The 19,039-nt window shown below is 46.7% G+C and overlaps 1 protein-coding gene across 1 annotated transcript in view; it reads right to left on the bottom strand.

The window, feature by feature from the left end:
* Positions 1-8,697: 8,697 nt before the first annotated feature.
* Positions 8,698-19,039, bottom strand: part of CCNB1IP1 (cyclin B1 interacting protein 1) — a 570,334-nt gene continuing 559,992 nt past the window's right edge. The window contains exon 3 of the mRNA XM_069615026.1: positions 8,698-9,160. Coding sequence (XP_069471127.1) covers positions 8,964-9,160 — 197 coding nt within the window. The 3' untranslated portion in view covers positions 8,698-8,963. The remainder of the gene's footprint in view (positions 9,161-19,039) is intronic.

Genomic DNA, 19,039 nt, shown 5'->3' with positions numbered 1-19,039 from the left:
AAATTTTATAAGATGTACAAAACTAAGGTACTCCCCCCACTTTTAGAGATGCTCAATGAAGCATATGAAGTCAGAAGACTACCAGAGTCCCTAAGAGAGGCGATCATCATACCGCTCCCCAAACCTAATAAGCCTGGCTGTGAGTGTGGCTCCTATAGACCCCTGTCGATGTTGAATCAGGATAGTAAAATATTGACGGCGGTCCTGGCGAGCAGAATGAGGAGAGTCATTAACAAATTAATACACCCCGACCAGATAGGTTATGTCCCCAACAGGAACATATCCAACAATCTTAGGCGAGTTATTGAACATGCCAACGGGGAGGCGGGAGAGATGGCAATAGTTTCCCTGGATGCAATAAAGGCCTTCGACTCGGTTAAATGGCCATGGTTGATTGCAACTCTAACCAATTACGGAATAGGGCCGGGGTATCTTAGATGGGCCAAACTACTATATAGTGCACCGTTGGCCAGAGTGAAGACAGGAGCAGTTATATCAGAGAGGTGGCAGCTTAGTAGAGGCACTAGGCAGGGATGCCTGTGGTCCCCCATGCTATACATTTTGGCTTTAGAGCCCTTGGCGATATACGTGAGGCAGCAGTACGATATAATAAGAATCACCATAAAAGGGCAGCCAGATCTAATTTTCTAGTACGCTTATGATATGTTGCTGTACCTATGCTATCCGGAATAAAACCTTCAGTATGTCCTGGAAGTGATGGAGCGATTTGCAAGGCTTTCAGGCATAGCTGTGAACTCCAAACAAAAAATTTTGCGTGTTTCCACTAGGCAGGTACAGAGGGATTCCACTAGAGCAGTTACCGATCCTGCAGATACCATGGGAGGTCAACACGTTCCGATATCTGGGGATAGATATATCATACAGTGGAGGCAGAACATCAACACAATACTTAGAAAGCTGTCCGAAATATTGAAAAAGGTATGAGTCCTGGGTGAAACTCCCTTTGGCGATGATGGGGTGAGGGGCAGTGCTTAAAATGGTGGTTCTCCCGAGACTGTTGCACTTCTTTGGGAATATCCCATATTTGATACCCAGGCGATTCTTTGCGAGGTTGAATAGCATATGTAGGGAATTCCTCTGGCAGGGGACAAGGAACAGAGTGGCCCTTTGGAAGCTGCAAAACCCACACGAGAAAGGGGGTATAAAACTACCAAACTATGAAATTTATTATATGGCGAGTCAACTACATTATGTAGCCAAATGGCTCACTGAGGAGCTGACCTCTGAATCCAGGCTGTTCCAACTGGACTGTGCCCCTTTTTCCTAAGAGAAATGATGTGGTTGCCTAGATTGGATATGGAAGGGCACCCGAGAATGATGATACTTGGTTGGAAGATATGGCGGAGAGCCTGTCAGATAATGGGTAGCCCGTCCCCGTGCTCCCTGCACGTTCCATTAGTCGCTCTGGCGGGGAAAGAAAAGCAACTAAGACTAATGATTAGGAAGCACTGGGAGCTGGTGGGGATAGTCACGATGGGAGATATGTGGCAAGAGCGGAGTATAAGGGACTTCGAGGGGCTGGTGGAGGAAACAGGGTTAAACACGGGGCAGTACATCACATTTCATAGGGTGGTGCAGCAAATTAAAGAGACATGGTCCGAAGTAATATTAGCAGATGAACCGGATGCCACCATAGACACAATATATGACATAGCAGAGGGGGGGCATGAAATATCTAGAATATATGAGCTGATGATGACCAAAGTGGGGAAGGAAGTGGTACAACTTAGACGAGATTGGGAAGAGGAAGTGGGTGTCTCAATGAGTGATGGGATGTGGGAGCGTGCCCAGGGATATCACAGAAAAGTGTCAAGAAACTCCAGATTACAACAGATACAATTATATATTACTCACTGAGCGTATATGACACCCCAAAGGATAGCTAAATTCAAAAATGCAGGACGACAATCATGCCCCAAATGTGACGAAGAAAACGCCGGAATGTTACACATGTTTTGGTCATGCCCAATAAAAGAGAGATTCTGGGGAGAAATTGCACATAGGCTGGAAGACTAAAAGGGATCAAGATGGAGGTGGATACAGTGTGGGCTTGTCTGATAGGAGGGTTCCCTAGACCACGTAAGCTCAAGCATGTGAGCAAATTGAAAGACCTGGCGTATATATTAGCAAAGAGGAAAATTGCGATGGTATGGAAGGCATTTCATAGACCAAGAATAGAAGCATGGTGGAGAGATCTACAGAAATGGGTGGAGACAGTGTTATGGCAGGAGGCAAGCAAGGGTGTGGGGGAGGAAGAGGCTGGAACTTTGTTAGCTTGGAGACAACTGATAGCTGAATTATTTGGGCCCACACATGATGGGTCAAGTGACCCAGATCCAACAGGTACAAGTGATAAGGGATCCCAACTGCAAGACGAAGAAACAGGACAGGAAGAAGAATAGGCTCGGAGGGGTGGGTGGGAAGGGGGGAAATAGTGGATACAGATAAAGTGATGTAAACTGAACCAGTATCGCATGCACTGTAAGTTTGGTTTGTGTTGGTTGTTGAAATAAAATCAATAAATTATTATTTTTTTAAAACCTTGAACATTCCATCCATTAAGCAGGATGCATTAACCTTGAACATTCCATCCATTAAGCAGCCCCAAGTGTATTCTTGGGTGTGGCTGCTAATGGATTGCCTTCGCACGTGCTCACTCTCTAGGAGTGGCAGGGTGTGGCTGGTAAGACGGCCCTAATGGGCATGCCCACGATCTCAGCTATATAAGCTGCCCCGATCCTCAAGACAGACGCTTCGCGTATTCTGCACTTGCAAGCAGCGTAACGCTCACTGTCGCCTGAGGTCAGACTTACCATTGAAGATCCTGCTTCCTGCCAGCATACTTACCAACTGGGGGAAGCTGTTCTTCCCTGCACATCTCTTCGGCGAACCAAGTATTCATCTTTACACTTTCCGGAACGCAGAAATCTTCATCTTGGCACCGCAGCACGACATTCTCCATCGTCGACAGCAGCGCCTGCAAGGAAAAACAGAAGATAAGGTTAGACATTGGAAAAACAGTCAGTTTAAGGTTGTGCTTCGCCATACTTCGCGCTTTCCCTTAAACCATCACTTACCTGCTGTCAAACATTGCGGTAGCATCCATCTTCCATCCGGCCGCGTCTCGCCTCTCACAGCTGCATTGAGGCCACATTTCCATCTAAGGGAAGAAAACAGAAGAGAGACATTATTGCGAGCATAAATAGGAGCAACATATAAAGACATTAAACAGAACGAACAGCATCACAAGAGCTCAAGAAAGACTTACCAATCATAAGGAGAAGCATAGTCGCAGCTGGACTGGACTAATCCTTATCAGGGATCAGTGAAGGAACTAGATCCCATTCGATGCGCCCCTGCCAGAAGTAGCAGGACGGAGAGCTTATCTTCCAAAATTCATAGGTTAGCTTTATGGGCCGGCGTATGCTCACAGAAACCGTACTTTGGGGTGAAGGGTTTGAGAGGTACAACAATCACAGATTGGCACTGTGCCCACGGGCAAGGTGCACACTACAAATAAACAAATACAAATACTCACACACTCTTATCTCCACGCAGGAGCAGTATCACCATGTACCACCGCTCACAGCTTTTCTACTGAGGGAGAGGCCCGAAGGGGGTGATTCAAGTTCAGGGAGGGATGCAACCGTGCCCCAACGCCTCCGCAGAGACTAGGTGAGTGTAACACATGTCTATAATGTGTGATCGTAGTGGGTTGTCCCGTGCCCCAGTTTGTCGACCCCATGGGCATGAGTGCCCTCTATTGTTAATTATTGCTGCCCCATCTCCCCTGCATCCTGGGAGGTCCCGGAGCATACTGGTTTAAAGTGTTTGCCGGGCCGCCTCTGCGGTTGCGTCCTGAGTTATGTTGTCAATGTGCTGCCCCCACCCCTCTCATCTGGTGTTTTACCTTCCCATAACATTCCTGTGCCTTTTTGCTTTATGTAAAGCTTAGTTGGCCCCTCTCTTTCTACATAGCTATCTTCGCCGTCTCCATCTGTCTCTTCCTCATCGCTACAGAATCCATCCGAAAATGTCAATTTACGCAGAAGTGGATAGTGTACCGTTACTGTCTCAAGATCATTGTGCATGAAGCCATATGCGTTCTCCTCTTCCCTTCCCCGCAAGTCTGGAACCTCGGTCCCTTTCGTATGCACCTTAGACGTACTTGCGACATCCACTGTGCATCTGTTAGGGGCCTGTCCTGTTGTCTTTCCCAGTGCTCCTCGCCCCGTCTGTTCCTGTCCAGCTCCTCCCTTACCACTTCGCTCACGCTTTGGAGTGCTCTCTCGTCTTCGTCTCTCTGAGTTTGCGCTCTCCCTACCGTCACCAAGTTCAACTCCTTCTAACTTCCCTCTTCGTACTTACGTGTTTGGTCTAGGAATATCTTCCGCCTCCAAAATGCCATTTCCCTTTTAGCCTCATACCCCCCATTCTCTTCTATTCCCGTTTTCTTTGTCTCCGCCTGCACCTTGCTCCCTTCACCTGTCGTATTCCTCTCTATTACCTCTCTCCGCTTCTTCTCCACCAATGCCAACTGTTCCTTTCTTTCCTGCTCCTTTAACTCTAGCTGTCTCACTAACACATTCCTTTTCTCCTTCAGTTACTCTATTTTCATTCTAACTCTGCTTCCTCTTCTTCCCGCAACTGCCCTTCCCTTGTTACGTGCGTTGACCTTCCTCTACATCCCTGTCCCAGCTCCAACTCCCCTATGGCCTTATTTGCACCTTCGGCCTCCATGGTAGTTACCCCCTGTAACTTCAAGAGCACCTGTGCCGCTACCCATTCGTCTGTACCTATTCCCCGCAAATTTGTTCTTTGCTTGCCACAACCCGCGCTCATCGAGGCCTGTACTGTCGACCTCTGCCCTTGTCCCTTCTTGCAGGGTGTTAGGGACGTGCACCTTTGGAGCATATGGGGGTGGTTTGTATGTGGGGTTTGAGAAACCTTCTGCTGCTAACTCTCGAGGCTCCTTAACTTCTCTTAACTCTTGAACCGGGTATAAGCTCTGCTCCTCCTCCTCCTCCGCGTCATCGGATGCAATGCTGGGAGGTGCGGGAGGCGGAGCGCAGGAGTCCCCCCCCCTTCTTTTGCCCCCTGTAAACTCATCATACATGGCTGGTGCTCCTGGAACATACGCCACAGTTCAAATATCTCCATACGGTTAGCTAATTTCTTCCCCTTATATGTGTTGTGTAAATAGGTCAGTAGTGATTGTAGCACGTCTATGGAGAAACTGCCGTTGGGCGGCCATGGTACCGTTACCTTTCCATCCGTACCTTTTGTACATTGTACACTATATTTCACTATTCTATCCTTATAAATGGGCAGTGTTTTGCAGAAATGCTGGATGGGGGTCACTAGTGTTTTGGTCCAACCGTACGATGCCCCCCCCTCCTCTGTGGTACATCATAGTTTGTTTGTATGTTACCTGACCTCTAATTGAGGATTTCGACTCTCCGCTGTCAGGACAAGGATAAAGGTTTCGTGGATTATACAGTTCAGGTTTACTTTATCAATATCTATAGACTTGCGTGGCCCCACACCTTGCGCAGCGTACTCTTGTACCGCCCCACCACCAGAGCTGCCGCTGTGCGACACATCCCCTCAATCATGCGCAGGCGCTTTTTGTGCACTGCCGCTTGTTCATCTATCTAGCAATTTCCGCACTTAGCTGCTACCCTCGAACCCGTTGATAGCACAAGGTCCTATGCAGTGGCCTATAGGTGACGTCACCAAGCTAATAGTTCACAAGGCAAAACAATTTGTGCGCACACAAGGCAATAACCCCTTCATTTCAATCCCACATTAATAACCCACAATTCCCACAGCTGTCTTACAACTTCCCCCGGAGTGGAGTATACTTTATCAATTCGTCTTGTGATTAAACTGCACCTGTTGCGTCGACTGACGTGCGATACGTTTCTCACCAGGGAAACTTAACCAGTTAATGCACCTTCCGCAAACTAAGATAGCTCCAGCTAACTTTTATGGGAATACGACATCTATTCATGGAACTAGAACATTTAACACATAGGAACACCACACCCATACACGTATGTTCACTGTCCAGAACTGTCGCCTACCAACCCCTGCTTGATTCGGGAGCCTGTTGCGCCGCAACCAGAACGCTCACTTAACACAGAAAAGGTACTACCTTTGCTCCAATCCCTACAACCGCACACATGCTGAACAATACCTCTTCACCAACAATTGTGACAACGGTACATTACCCACGTTCTTATTTACACATACCCCCACCCACACAATATTTGGTTGCTGGTTGTGTGAACCACACTTACTTAAGTTCCACATCTGCCAGCACTGCTCGGCCGCTGACTCTCCGCCCTCGGCTCGTCTCGCTTCCTCTGGACTGTGTTGGACAACTCAACAATCGCGGGCGGGGTGATTTTTGAAGTCAGCTTTCGACGACCAATCTCCAGTTGCGTAATCCGGTTCTCTCTCAATTCCCGCGAGGGTCCTGCAGTCCTCTGAGGTCCGACGGCAGAGGGGGCAGCAACTGGCCAAGTTGACATCACAAACGATCTCGATGGGACCTCCAACTTGTTAGGGTTATCTCGGGGGCCAGCAAAGCCGCACCTGGGGCCTTTCGGACCTCGGGTTCACAGAAGACCCTAACTCCTTCCCTTGTCCCAAAAAAGTCGAGGTCCACACAAGGAGCAAGCAGTACTGTCGTTTATTAGAGTAAACAAACAGGGATCATATACATGGAGCAATCCAGGAAAATCACACACATTCTGGCTCACAGCCCAGTTTTGTAGACATGTGACGTTACTATCTGCATCACTCAGCAACTTCCGCCCCCAAACCCAACATCACACAGGATTGGCTCCCTGAGTGGTAGGTCCAGTATGGGAATGTATAGCGTGCAATATTAGTGGAGGCCGCTGGGTCAGGTGGTGTGCTTGGATCATCCCTAAAAATTGCTACTCTGAAAATGTTACATTGGTGAACCCTGTGATTGGCTGGTAATTCCCACCACCTGCCCCTAGCCCCCAGAGTTCTGATTGGTCAGGTCTGCGAGCCCCCAAGCTTGGGACAAACTCTGTTCCCAACCCGCAAGACACCTGGCCATGTATAATGTGTATCAGCAATGTGTGACTATGTGACAGCGAGTAACAATGGTGTGTATATACTACGGCCATGAGAGTGTTCCAGTCCCAGCGTATAATGTTGCTGATATGTTGCGATTTGTTGCAAGCGCGGTCTTAGTCATGGGCTGCTATGCTTTCCCAGCATCTAGGTCTTGGCATCACATCAACTTCAGCCGGATCACGTGTGAGGCCACCGTGTGTGAGGCTGAATTACTTCGATTTGTTTTGTATTTTGCATGGACTAGTCTCCGCTGCGGCCGGTCTCATCTTGGCTCGGTGTGTGTGGAATGTCGTTTTGCAACATCGTGGCCTTGGCTGCCATTGCTTCTGACATGGCTATTCTGCTTGCACAGCATCTTAAAGCTCTGTGAGACGCTCCTGGCTGGCTGGATTTTCCTAAGGCCTTCTCTGGCAGCTCTGAATATGTATTCTGCATAATGTCCATAGGTTAAGATGAGTCATGGTCAGTCAGGTCCCTCGAGTGCTCCTGTCCTTCCATAGGGTTAATAGCAAGTAGCATCTGCAAGCATGTACACAATCTCTTCTGGCATCTTGCGTTTCTGCAGTGTTGTAGCAGCCTAAGTGGCAAAATAATAAGCGTGCAGGCAATAAGGCAGTATGTATATGTTACTGTCCTCTATCTCATAGAACTGTACGCATATATTCTTCGTGTAGGTTGGTGTGTGAAAGTCCCGAATGTGTGGAGTACACGTGTGCTTCCTGTCTAACATAGCTATTTCGTCATGACGTATCTAACGACTTGTAGCATGGCTTTTGTGGTGTTGTTAGTCGATTCTGTCCAAGTAGTCTTCTCTAGCTCGGTCTTGTATCTCCTCGCTCACTTTGGGTAGGGTTTGTACCACTGCATGGTTGTATGGTCGGCTGGCCGGGTATCTTTCGTGGTGCGTGCCGATGGTGGGCGCAGTGGGGATCGGTGCGAACTCATACGGTCGGTGGTCGTTTTGTCGTGGATACTTCTTCCGGTTGGGGGGGTCCATCGGGAGGGAAGGTATATTCTGATTTTCCCTCTTCAATATACTAGCCCGATGTCATGTGCAGCGTGGGACGTGTAGATGGGTCATACAGAGCCATGTCCCCTGGTGGCACAAAGGTTTTCGGAGAGCAGATGCGCTGGGAGACAGATATCAAAGATGAAGAATTTGTGGGAGAAAGGAATCCATTGGAAACTATAAATGTGTAATGTCATGTTTTGTAATCCCATCTCAATGTGATCTCCCACAGCACCTCAGGTTTCAGATGCTCCTACTACTAAGACGTCATCCCTTAACAGCATTCTGATGCTTCTTATACCTTAGCTTGCTATCCATCATAGCAATATTTGGAGGATAAAGACCAGAGTTTCTATCGAGGACAGCAGCACAGATGAAGCAAGATGGTTGTGAATGATCCACGGTTGTGCCTTTTGACATAAAAAGATCCACATTTAGACAACTACATGATGACATGAGATCTTAATAATATGAGTGGTATGGAATCAGAGATACACATTCCTCTTAAAATTCAAATGTATTTATTGAAAATGACAATGACAAAAACAGATTATCAGACCAATACCCCACAATTTGTTCATGAATTGAAAACAACCTAATTCAGAAACATCTGCTCAGGGATCCAACAGCTTCCTTTATTACCATCAGATAAACAGCCTATTATTTGGAATGGCAAGAGGAAAAACGGATGCAAGAAGGAGCATTTGCAAAACGAAGATAACCAAGCTTTAGATCCATGTCTTCATTAACTTTTAGGATTGCTCAAATGCCACGGAAATGATGCTTTGTCTGACTTTATCATCCAACAGGCACTGGTTTAGAGTCTCATCACTTTGAAGGCACGAGAAGTGCCAGGATGGTGGTGTTCCAGTTCATTTCCTGGAGAGTTAAAAGTGAAGAAAGTGTTACTGGGCTCTGTTGTGGGAGAAGAGGAGGATAAGAATGGCCTGGAGTGGAAATCTCCCTCGCCAGACCGTAAAGGTGTTACCTCGGATGGAAACTTCAAAGCATTTCCTGGAGTGGAAACAAAAAAAACATCGATTATTTTATACGTTGTCTACCCCTATGTAACCCATTTAGCCATTTGAAAGCTACAATGCCATACCAATTGCAGATATCGGCTGTCAAATTACTATTAACATTGCGCGGCATAACATTTCATCTGTTTTCCTAATCACGTCTCTGAGAGGTTTTTGTGGAGCTTTCATTAAGAAATGACTTGTGAGCATGGGCACGTTCATTTGGGGGATTAAGTGGGGTGGGAGACAAGGGGACATATGTTGAAATGATAAAGCTGAAACCAGATATATAGCAGGAAGTATTTTTGCCAAAATATGAAGAGCCAAGCATCAGTCCAACCGCATTACTAGGAGCCAGCTTCTAACAGCCGCACCTAAAACACTCCTGTTTTCCCATTCTATGTTCTAGAGCAGGAGCTGTCACGAAAGGCAGGTAAGTGATAGCTACACTGACCCATCAGCCCTATTAAAAAAACAAAGTGATAACGGTGAACAATAATACGCATAACCTAAAATTGTCAATGTTGCAATGCAGGGCCGATAAAATAGTAGAATCGCAATCTCTAACCAGCCAAACAATGTTGTAAAGAATATATACCATAAAAGTAGAGAGTTGCAAATGTGGAGATCCCATCATTGACAGTAAGCTGAATGAAGAAAATTGCCCTGCATGCTCGTTCAATGAACACAGTTAAACAAAGGAACTTAAACAGTAAATATTTGTGAAACCGAAGTGGAATCTTAGTTTGCCTGGCCCTCAAGTTCACTTTGTCCACCATAGAATCAGTAGTTGCGATAGCCATTAGTACGACAGGACTCAAAAGTCACTAAACACATCCATTCACTGTTATTTTGGGAAGTCAGTGATCTCTGGGTGTGACTTGCTCCTGTGGAATGTCATGAAAAATATTTTTACATTTCATTTCCCTGTGTAGACAAAATGCCCTTTCAGTTAATTTGCATTGCATACATTCGAACCATCAGTTAAAACAGAATTCTATAATATCCCGACAACAGTTCTGGGTTTTACCATTCTAGGTGCGATTTTCCACAAACCATGGCAACATGACATTCAGCCTATCACCAACTTTAAAGATGGGTTATCTGATGTCTTTATGTTATTTTCCAAGCTTACAGAAAATGTAACTCACCATAGTGAGGACTATACTCCTATTCCAAAGCCCCCTTTCCTTCATACTTATGGGAGTTCCCACGGGGTGGGCACGGGACCGAGGCCTGAGCGTAGAAAGTTGCACTTCCCCTTTAAATTGTTTACACAGAGGCAGGCTGCATGCACTTAACACAGCCATGCCCCCACAGTCTCTACATCCGTTGAGAGAACTGGAAGGACTAGCTACATTTTAAGGAGATGGAGCGTGGGTGTATAAAGGAAATGGGACTTTGGAGTAGTAGTAAGTAGTCACTCTGGAAACTGTTCCTTACTTCTATGTCCCGCCTCCTTTAATAAATTATTAATCTTTTATAACACGCCTAATACCGGAGACCAGTCTCTTGGCACGAGACTGGGATTTGAACCCTGTTGCTAAGCATTGTCTTGCCTCCCAGACACACACTTTGCTCCTGAACTATCCTCCCGGCCCTTTGCTACATACTAATGGGAGAGTACCAAGCAATGTATAACTCTCTGCGTGCCCCTAACCTGACGCAACAATGTTGTGCTGGACTGACTGCCTGCCTGAATTCCGTGACTGCTTTAGAGCTGCTGTCAAGCGAGCAGTGCCTGCAGAAGGCAAATCGAGATGCCCAAGTAGCCGCCTTATGAAACGTCTCCCTTGGCATGTCTTTAAAATACCACTGCTGGCTTTTTGCCCTTATCTAATTCAGCTGCAGGACTTTTGACCTCGAGGTCAAAGCAATGGGTAATGCAGGAAACAATCCACCTCGCTATGATGGTCTTTGCTGCCTGTCTGTCTGGATTGGGAACCAGAAACTACAAATGTCCAGACAGGTGGGCAGAATTCTGTCCACCTGTGACTGGGGGTCCGCAAAGAATACCGAGAGAGAGATCTCCAAATTGATGTAGAACTCCGAAACCAGTTTTGGGAGAAAAGCAGGATGTGTTTGTAGCACCACTTTGTCTCTGTGAAAGGTTATGTAAGGATATTCTGTGGAGAGTGCTTGTAACTCACTAATTCTGTGAGCTGATGTTATCACTACTAGGAAGACTGTTTGACAAGAAATGAGCTGCAACCCTGCTGAATGCATAGTGTTCCACAGCAATTCTCAAAGACAGTTCAAGGGTTTTTATTATTTCCGTAATCAAGGGGCTCTCCAAGAACCATCCCTCCCATCTCGGGTACAGACAAGCATTCCCTCCCTATCCCAGACATCCTTCTACCCAGGGATGGTCACTAGAGATCCGTAACCTTTAAAATCTTCAATGTTCCTGTCTCCGAACGATGGCATAATGGAAAACAACTTTTCTATCTAACTTCCCCAGAGAACAATCTAGATGGTGCTTGCCCTAGGATTCCCCAAGATGGAGTTCATGGGTTTTGCGCCTTTCAGACACTCAGAACCCAGTTGTTCTTAACGTCCCACATGCTACTCTTCCTCTCTCTAGGTTTTTTATCACTCTCGCTTTTCACCTCCTACTTGACCCATCGGCTCTTCTACCTCTTCCTGATACTTTCTGTTCTGTCCGTCTGCTGTTTCGCTCTCTACTTTCTACCTCCACCCTTTGATCTTACTGTGTGATTTACCTCTCCAGCTCTCCTTTCCATGATATTACTACACCCCTTCCCACTCTACTACTAGCTCCCTCCCTGCTCCAAATCTCCCCTGCCCACCCACACCTTCTCCCAGTCAACCTCCTTTTACTTCCTGCAGTCACCTTATCAATCACTCCAGATTTTCCTCCTATCAGTGTCGCACACTTTTAATGTTCACTCAAACACACGTATCACTCTCTACCACCAACTAATAACTCACCTTGCACACCATGGTAATAAATATTCTCCATGCTGCTCTGCTCCGGGATCTGGGTTGTTTGACCGAAGTGTAATTATTCGCAGCGGAATTGACCATAGTAAATTTCACGTCAAATCAATTTGCACTTCTGCCAAACAACCCAAAATGTACGTTTCACCACCCCCACACCCCCTCTACTACTTACCTGCTTGCTCACCGCCGCTTCCCCTGCAACAGTGCAGCGTCAGACGCTGCAGGTTCCCTTTTTCTTTTTTTTTCGGTCCTCTACCTCCTATGTTGAGGAAGCGGGGGACACCCCTGCAACCCCAAGCCCAAAAATACCAAACATGGGGAGCGAAGGAAATACCTGCAACCCCGCTCCACATGTTCAGTATTGTTAAAAATCGATCGAATGGTACTGGCCGGAATCGGTCAAATTGTACCATTCGATCAATTTTTATCAGTCAAAATGGGTACTACCCTGCTCCATCCTTCCCCGTCTGGTATTTTCGTCTTCCTGCACCTTCTTTGACCTGACCCGAACAACCCATTCCTTCCTGTTTCCCGTGCCCCCTTTTATCATCCCCTTTTTTTCTCCATTGTTTGTCTGCCTCAGATGGCTCTGCGGGCCTACAGCTGCCTTCCTTTCCCCAATGGAGGTGTTACATGTATCAAAAGTTTCAAAAGAATTCACAAGTCCGGATCTCTTTTTGTACGTAGGTCAACCGTTCTCTGGCAATGGCGACCCACAATAGTCAAAGTTCCAGGTCATGCGAGCCCTTTCCGGCTGGCGACAATGGCTGTTATATGCGGGCGCTGCTCCACGGGTCTTACACATGTAAGCGCAATGTTTCCTAGAGAACGAGTCTCATTGAGCATTCTGTGCCCTGACTCGTAATGGTGCTATGTTGATTGGTGTGCCGGGGCAGGTGGAGCCACCTGACCCGCTCCGCTCTCACCCTGATGTCTCTGCTGAAGTGGGTCATATAGCGACCTGCTATATTTAGGCTGCTGCATGGACCTTTCTGCATCTGTCTTGCTCAACTCTCTCCTTCTCTGGTTATCCATTGGCTGCTCTGTCGCCGGCATTGTGGATTCTGTGAGATACAAAGACACTGACCAAAATGGTGTTGTGCAGGCATGGTGTAATAGTAGTACTCTTGGCAAATAGGGAAAGGGGGAAGATGTAGAAATTTTGCCTTTTTGCCACTCTCATACCCCCGCCTGTGGGATAGGACTAGCTCTGCCATATACTGTGATAGGTCTCCCACCCAAGACTGAGAGGAGATACCTAACCTACCTGACCAGGACTGTTGTTTGGGCCCGTCACAATAGGTTTGCGTGGTTTGTGGGCTAATGTCATCAAGACCACATTCAGGCCCCATGATGGAATGGGTCTGCGTGTAGCTGGCAAGTGGTGGAACAGCCCCAGAAGGTGCCCTTTTATGATTGGATTGAAAAATACAATAATCCTTTGACCTTTAGATTAATGTGCCACCAAGGCTGCTAGGCAGATCCTACAAGAGGAAAGACCAGTTTCTGAGTTTACTAGGTTGGAAAGGAAAGATAAGACATCATCAACCAATACTTGTAAGGGATTGATGGGCTTTTCAAGCATCCAATGGCAGAATCTCTGCCATTTCTTCGCTATAATGGGATCTGGTGAACCCATTCCTGGATGATACAAGAATCGTCATTTTATCTTGCGAAAACCCAAGATGGCCATATTTCAGCTGTTCAGGTTTCAAAGCTCTAGGGGCAGCAATTGAGGGATAGGGAAATGGTGCCCTTTCCCCCATTGGTGGTGAAGAAGATCTGAAAGGGACGGAGGAGAGGTGGTCCAAATGCCATACCCAAGAGGCCAGAATACCAGTGCCATTTGAAACAATTCTGTGGTATTAGGAGGCTCTAGCAATTCTGGGCCCTCCGAAAACCTCTGACGAACCTTGGTAATCAGAGGGAGAGGGAAGGAAAGGCATATGCAGACATGTTGTTCAAAGGAAACGACAGGGAATACCCTAGAGAATGTTCTCCACTCCCCTTCCAAGAAGCGTAAAGATGACACTTGAGGTTCGCTTCTATATCAAAGAGAGCCAACTGAGGAGTGCTGATCTTGATAAACCTTTCAGAACCTCAGTGTGGAGTTCCCATTCGTGGTTGGAGTGCACCACCCGGCTCAGGGCATCCGCTTCCTCATTGTCCGTCCCTGCCAGAAGACCGCTTGATCAAGGAAATAGTTCTGCAGGGCCCACTCCCAGATCTGCAACGATGGAACGCACAGCTTCACTGACTTCATTGCACCTTGCTTGTAAAGATAAAACATGGTCACTATGTTGTTTGTAAGGATCATGATTGAGGAGTTCTTTAGAACAGGCAGGAACTATTGAAGGCCTAGGAATACCGGCTTCGGTCCAGGGAATGTATACTCTCCTTGTCTTCCTGCTGACTTCAAATGTCATAGATTTTGAAATCTCCTAGGGTGGTTCCCATCCCAACATGGAGGAGCCTGTCACCATTGTCAACTGATGCATGGGGGTGGGGTCCTGAAAGGGAGTTCCAAGCAGGAGATTCTGATTATCAGCTTACCACAGGAGATCATCCTTGATCCAAACTGGTATGCAAATTGTTTGTCATGAGGCTCTCACAGTTGGTCCCATTCAACTTCTTTGAAAATATTATTATTAGCTTTTCAATTAAAACCCCTGTTGGAACTACATTCTCTGAATATTTGTGTATAGACCTTGAAAATCTGTCTAATATAAATGTAAAGTGGGGGCTTTGATGTGGTGCGAAGTTCCAGAACAACATATTGTTAAAGTCATTGTGGGTTCGGAGGGACCCTTTTGGAGTGTATTCTGGGGGTTACTGTACGGTGACGTATGGTCTTGTTTTGGTCCCATTGAACTCGCCATGGGCACAGCCTGCACACAAGCTGCTATAAACCCTGGATAGCGTTGGAACCGCCAAGCCGTGGAAGATGAAGAAGCTTGAGCTTTCACAAATAACGTAACTGCATCTACAATTGTAGAGTGTTCCAGGGGTTGGCACATTATACAGAGTTTCTCTTCCAGAAGGGAGCGGTAGTGAATTTCCATCTTTTTAGTCACTGTTTGAGCCAACGTTGGTTTTGCCCACAGTTCTGTAGCCTGTCCTGCTACATATGGCTCCAAGTATATACCCTGAACCATCTGAGGCACTTCCGTTATCAGACTGTCCAAGTATTGCATGGGGCCCTGAATCCTCTGTATCATCCTTGCAAAAGTCCATGTCTCCCTGGTCACCTCGTGGCAATTCTGGTGGCAGTGAGGAGGAGGATCCTTTGGCCGGCAGAGGAGGCTAAAGTGGTAGGTGGAGAGAAGTGGTGGTAAAGATGGCAAAACTTCATGGGCCAGTGGTAAATGCCCCGCAGGGTTTGGTTGAGGGATGACCTGGGCAACTCTCAATGCCTTTGGGACAGTGGTTTGAGGCTCACAATAGGTCCCTGTAGCAGTGGAGGACTATGGTGTAACTAGCAAGAGCACTTCCCTCATGAGGCCTTTAAAATATTGCCTCATAGGAATGGAGTGAATGAGATCCTCAAACTTCTCAAAAAAAGAGAACTTCCCTGAAGAAGTGGTCCTGGGTTTAACTTGTCAATGGCTCTTTAGAGCCACGGGGGCCTAGGTGCTTTGGGGTAGTGAAAGTGGCAATGCTGAATAACCTCTTATACTGGGAGACCAGTCCTCTCTGGGTGAAAAGGGAGAAAGCCCCGGTGGGGTAGGGGGCTGAAACCTGTCGGAGGCACCTTCCGCTGCAGTGTCTGTCACCACTGTGTAGGCATCACCCGGTGACTGGCTTCAGTCAGAACCTGATACTGTTACCACCAGGGGACAGTGCACCATCATATCCTGTAACTGGGTCACAGTGATGAGAACTGAAGGAATTTAATTGGAACCCTCAGAGGATTGGTGCGCAATATTTGCCATCGCCAAAGAACCTTGTGGGTCCTCGGGAGGGGAACCAGTCACAGGTGCAGACTGTGACTGTGGACGAGTGTTGTAATGAGGAAAACTTCCTCAGGGCGAGCCCTCACAGAGAACGAAGTCCCCTCAGATCGAAGTCTGGTGCCAGATCCCAAAGGGCCCTCGGTGCAAGCACGAGTGCCAGCCTCTGTATGATATGATATGTAGAGATCTCAGGACTCCGGTAATGCAGTGACTAGCTGCGACAGACTCAGAACGAGCCCTCCATACGTATGATCCTGGGAGGAGTCGCTTGTTGGGGTGCTAAGCAGAAAAGAGGTTTGCCTATCTTTTTCAAAGCCACACAGTTGCTAATGTGATCCGTAGGACTGGTCCTGACTATCCCCTCCCATTGTGCCAGCCGGATCCTTCAGCAATTTATGTTAAAGTGTGTCACAGCGCGCAAAGGTATCCCAGTGGTGAAGAGACCCAAAGCACTCCAAAGATAGAGTGTGAGGGTTTGTCACTGAGAACAACCTTTGACACATCATGCATACAGAAAAACCTGATTTACCCGGCATACACAGAGATGAAACCGAGGTCAGTGTGAACAAAAAAAGGATCAAAGAAAAACTTACTGCAATGAAGCGGCAAACTGAAAAAGTCAATCTGCGTCAGGCGTCCGACACAGAGAAAGGGACTTAGAGTTTGGAGTGATTGGGGGGCAGAGTTAAGGGCATGGCAATTACGCATGTGCAGCCCTCTTCTGCATGCACATTTTTAAGGGAAAGTGCATTTTGCTGCTCTGGTGAAAAAGTGAAATTATGCCCTCTATTTATGTACTACTCTGCATGTTGCTTGTTTAAGCTCGGCCACCAGGTAATGCAGGTTAACATCTCCTGAAACATTGTATAACTACTGTAAAGGATCGTGTGCATGGGCCACAGTGAAAGTTTTCATCAACACAGTAGGACCACTATATATCCTAAGCCAACAGCTCCCTCTAGCGGTAGCAACAGGAGAGGCTACTGCATCAGACAAACAGATGCAAGGCCCACTCCTTCCATGGAAAACCAGTTTGATTTGACAGCATAAAACCCATTTAAGCCTGCGAATAATGGGGGTTGCTCAGCTGCATACAGTTCATTTGTTGTTTGTTTTCTGTCTCAAGGATTGTTCGAATGCTGCTTTGCTAACTGCCATTAAAAATGCTTACCAACCTACCCGAAGATTGGATTATTGATCAGTTCCTCTGCTTGATTCATAGAAAGTTAAGCAAGAATGAAATACCGACTTGCATTTCAATGAAGAACTCCAAGGGTCAATCCCAAAAAGTCCCTATTTCAGCGAGCCACTGCTTGATTCATTAAAAGGCAGGCAGGAAAGAAATCCCAACATGGATTTCAATGAAGGGGGCTCCAGGATAAATATAAACAGTCACTGCTTTGATTCAGTTGTAAAGATGTAACAGTGTTGCCACTAATGCGCTGCTTCAGCGTTCCTCTGTTTGATGTATGCCAAAGCAAGAGGGAATGAAATCCTGAACTGGATTTCAATGAAGAGTCTCCAACAGTAAATCCGAAAAAGCCACCACTACGATCAAGCTTGTACTGATGAAACAATATTGCCAGTAATGCACTACTACAGCGTTTCTCGGCTTGATTCATGGAAAGGCAAGCCAGAGTGAACTCCCACATTGGAATTCAATGAAGGAGCTGCAAGTGTAGATCCCAAACAGTCACGGCTTCGATTACGCTCGTACTGATGTAACAGTGTTACCACTAATGCACTGCTTCAGCACTCCTCCATTTGATTTATGTAAAGGCAAGCCCAAATTAAATTCTGACGTGGATTTGAATGAAGAGGCTCCAAGGCTAAACCCCAAACTGTCAACGCTTCAATCATGCTTGTAATGATGCAACAGTTTCTGCAGTCCTACAGTTTCCGGCCCTCCATCGAAGGCACCAAGCAAAGGCACAGGACTGTCTGTGCCTGTCCTTTTTCGTCCACGCCGTTAGCCAGAAACCCTGTCTAAATGATATGATATGATATGGCATTTGTAACGCGCCTATACACATGGATATAGCGTGAGGTACGTCGAGATTAACTCACACACGTACGCCTAGACAATTTGATACATACCCTTACGGCAAATTGTTATGTCTATTATATGCTTCTATCAAGCAATAACAACGGCCTCCACTTGATAGAGATTACATCTCGGCCAGTGCCTTAACTGTTTTAACATACGGCCTCCCTTGCTGCAACTAGCCCTATGGATAAAATAATATTAATGTGCCCTAGTCATACTGCACCTAGCCATCTGTGAAATTGACTAGTCCCTGTCACATTGCTGCACCAGCATCTATGCCGCTTTTAGTTTTCTCTGGCCTTGCCATTTGATTGCTGTACTTAGCGTCCATATGCCATACTATCTGACTGTTGCACTAAACATATACCTAACAGAATGTACCTACCTGGCATCCCTTCAGCACTTGCATTGCCACTGTCAGATGTAATTTGTATCCAACCCTTACTTGCACTGCCACTTAACAGCTGTATTCTGTATCTAACCATCACTTCCACTACCACTTGATAACTGCATTTCCCATCTAGCCCTATCTGCACTGCCGTTTGTTAGCTGCATTTTGTACCTAGCTCTTTCTGCAATGCCCCTCAATAGTGGTATGCTGCACCTAGCCCTCACTTGCATTGCCTTCTGTTAGCTGGATTTAGGGTTGCCTACCGAAACTGTGTTAAAATTAGGTGCTGCCCTGCCCTGTGTATTCTAGCCCAACTGTGATGTTTCGTATCTAGGTGCTGCCCTGCCCTGTGTATTCTAGCCCAACTGTGATGCTTTATATCTAGGTGTTGCCATACCCTGTGTATTTTAGCCAAACTGTGATGTTTCGTATCTACGTGCTGCCCTGCCTGTGTATTCTAGCCGAACTGTGATGCTTTATATCTAGGTGTTGCCGTGCCCTGTGTATTCTAGCCCAACT

The sequence above is a fragment of the Ambystoma mexicanum genome, chromosome 9, assembly GCF_040938575.1.
Source record: "Ambystoma mexicanum isolate Mex_15411 chromosome 9, UKY_AmexF1_1, whole genome shotgun sequence".
NCBI lineage: Eukaryota > Metazoa > Chordata > Amphibia > Caudata > Ambystomatidae > Ambystoma > Ambystoma mexicanum.
Note: the sequence above shows the minus strand (reverse complement) of the source record. Positions and strands in the feature narration are given on the sequence as shown.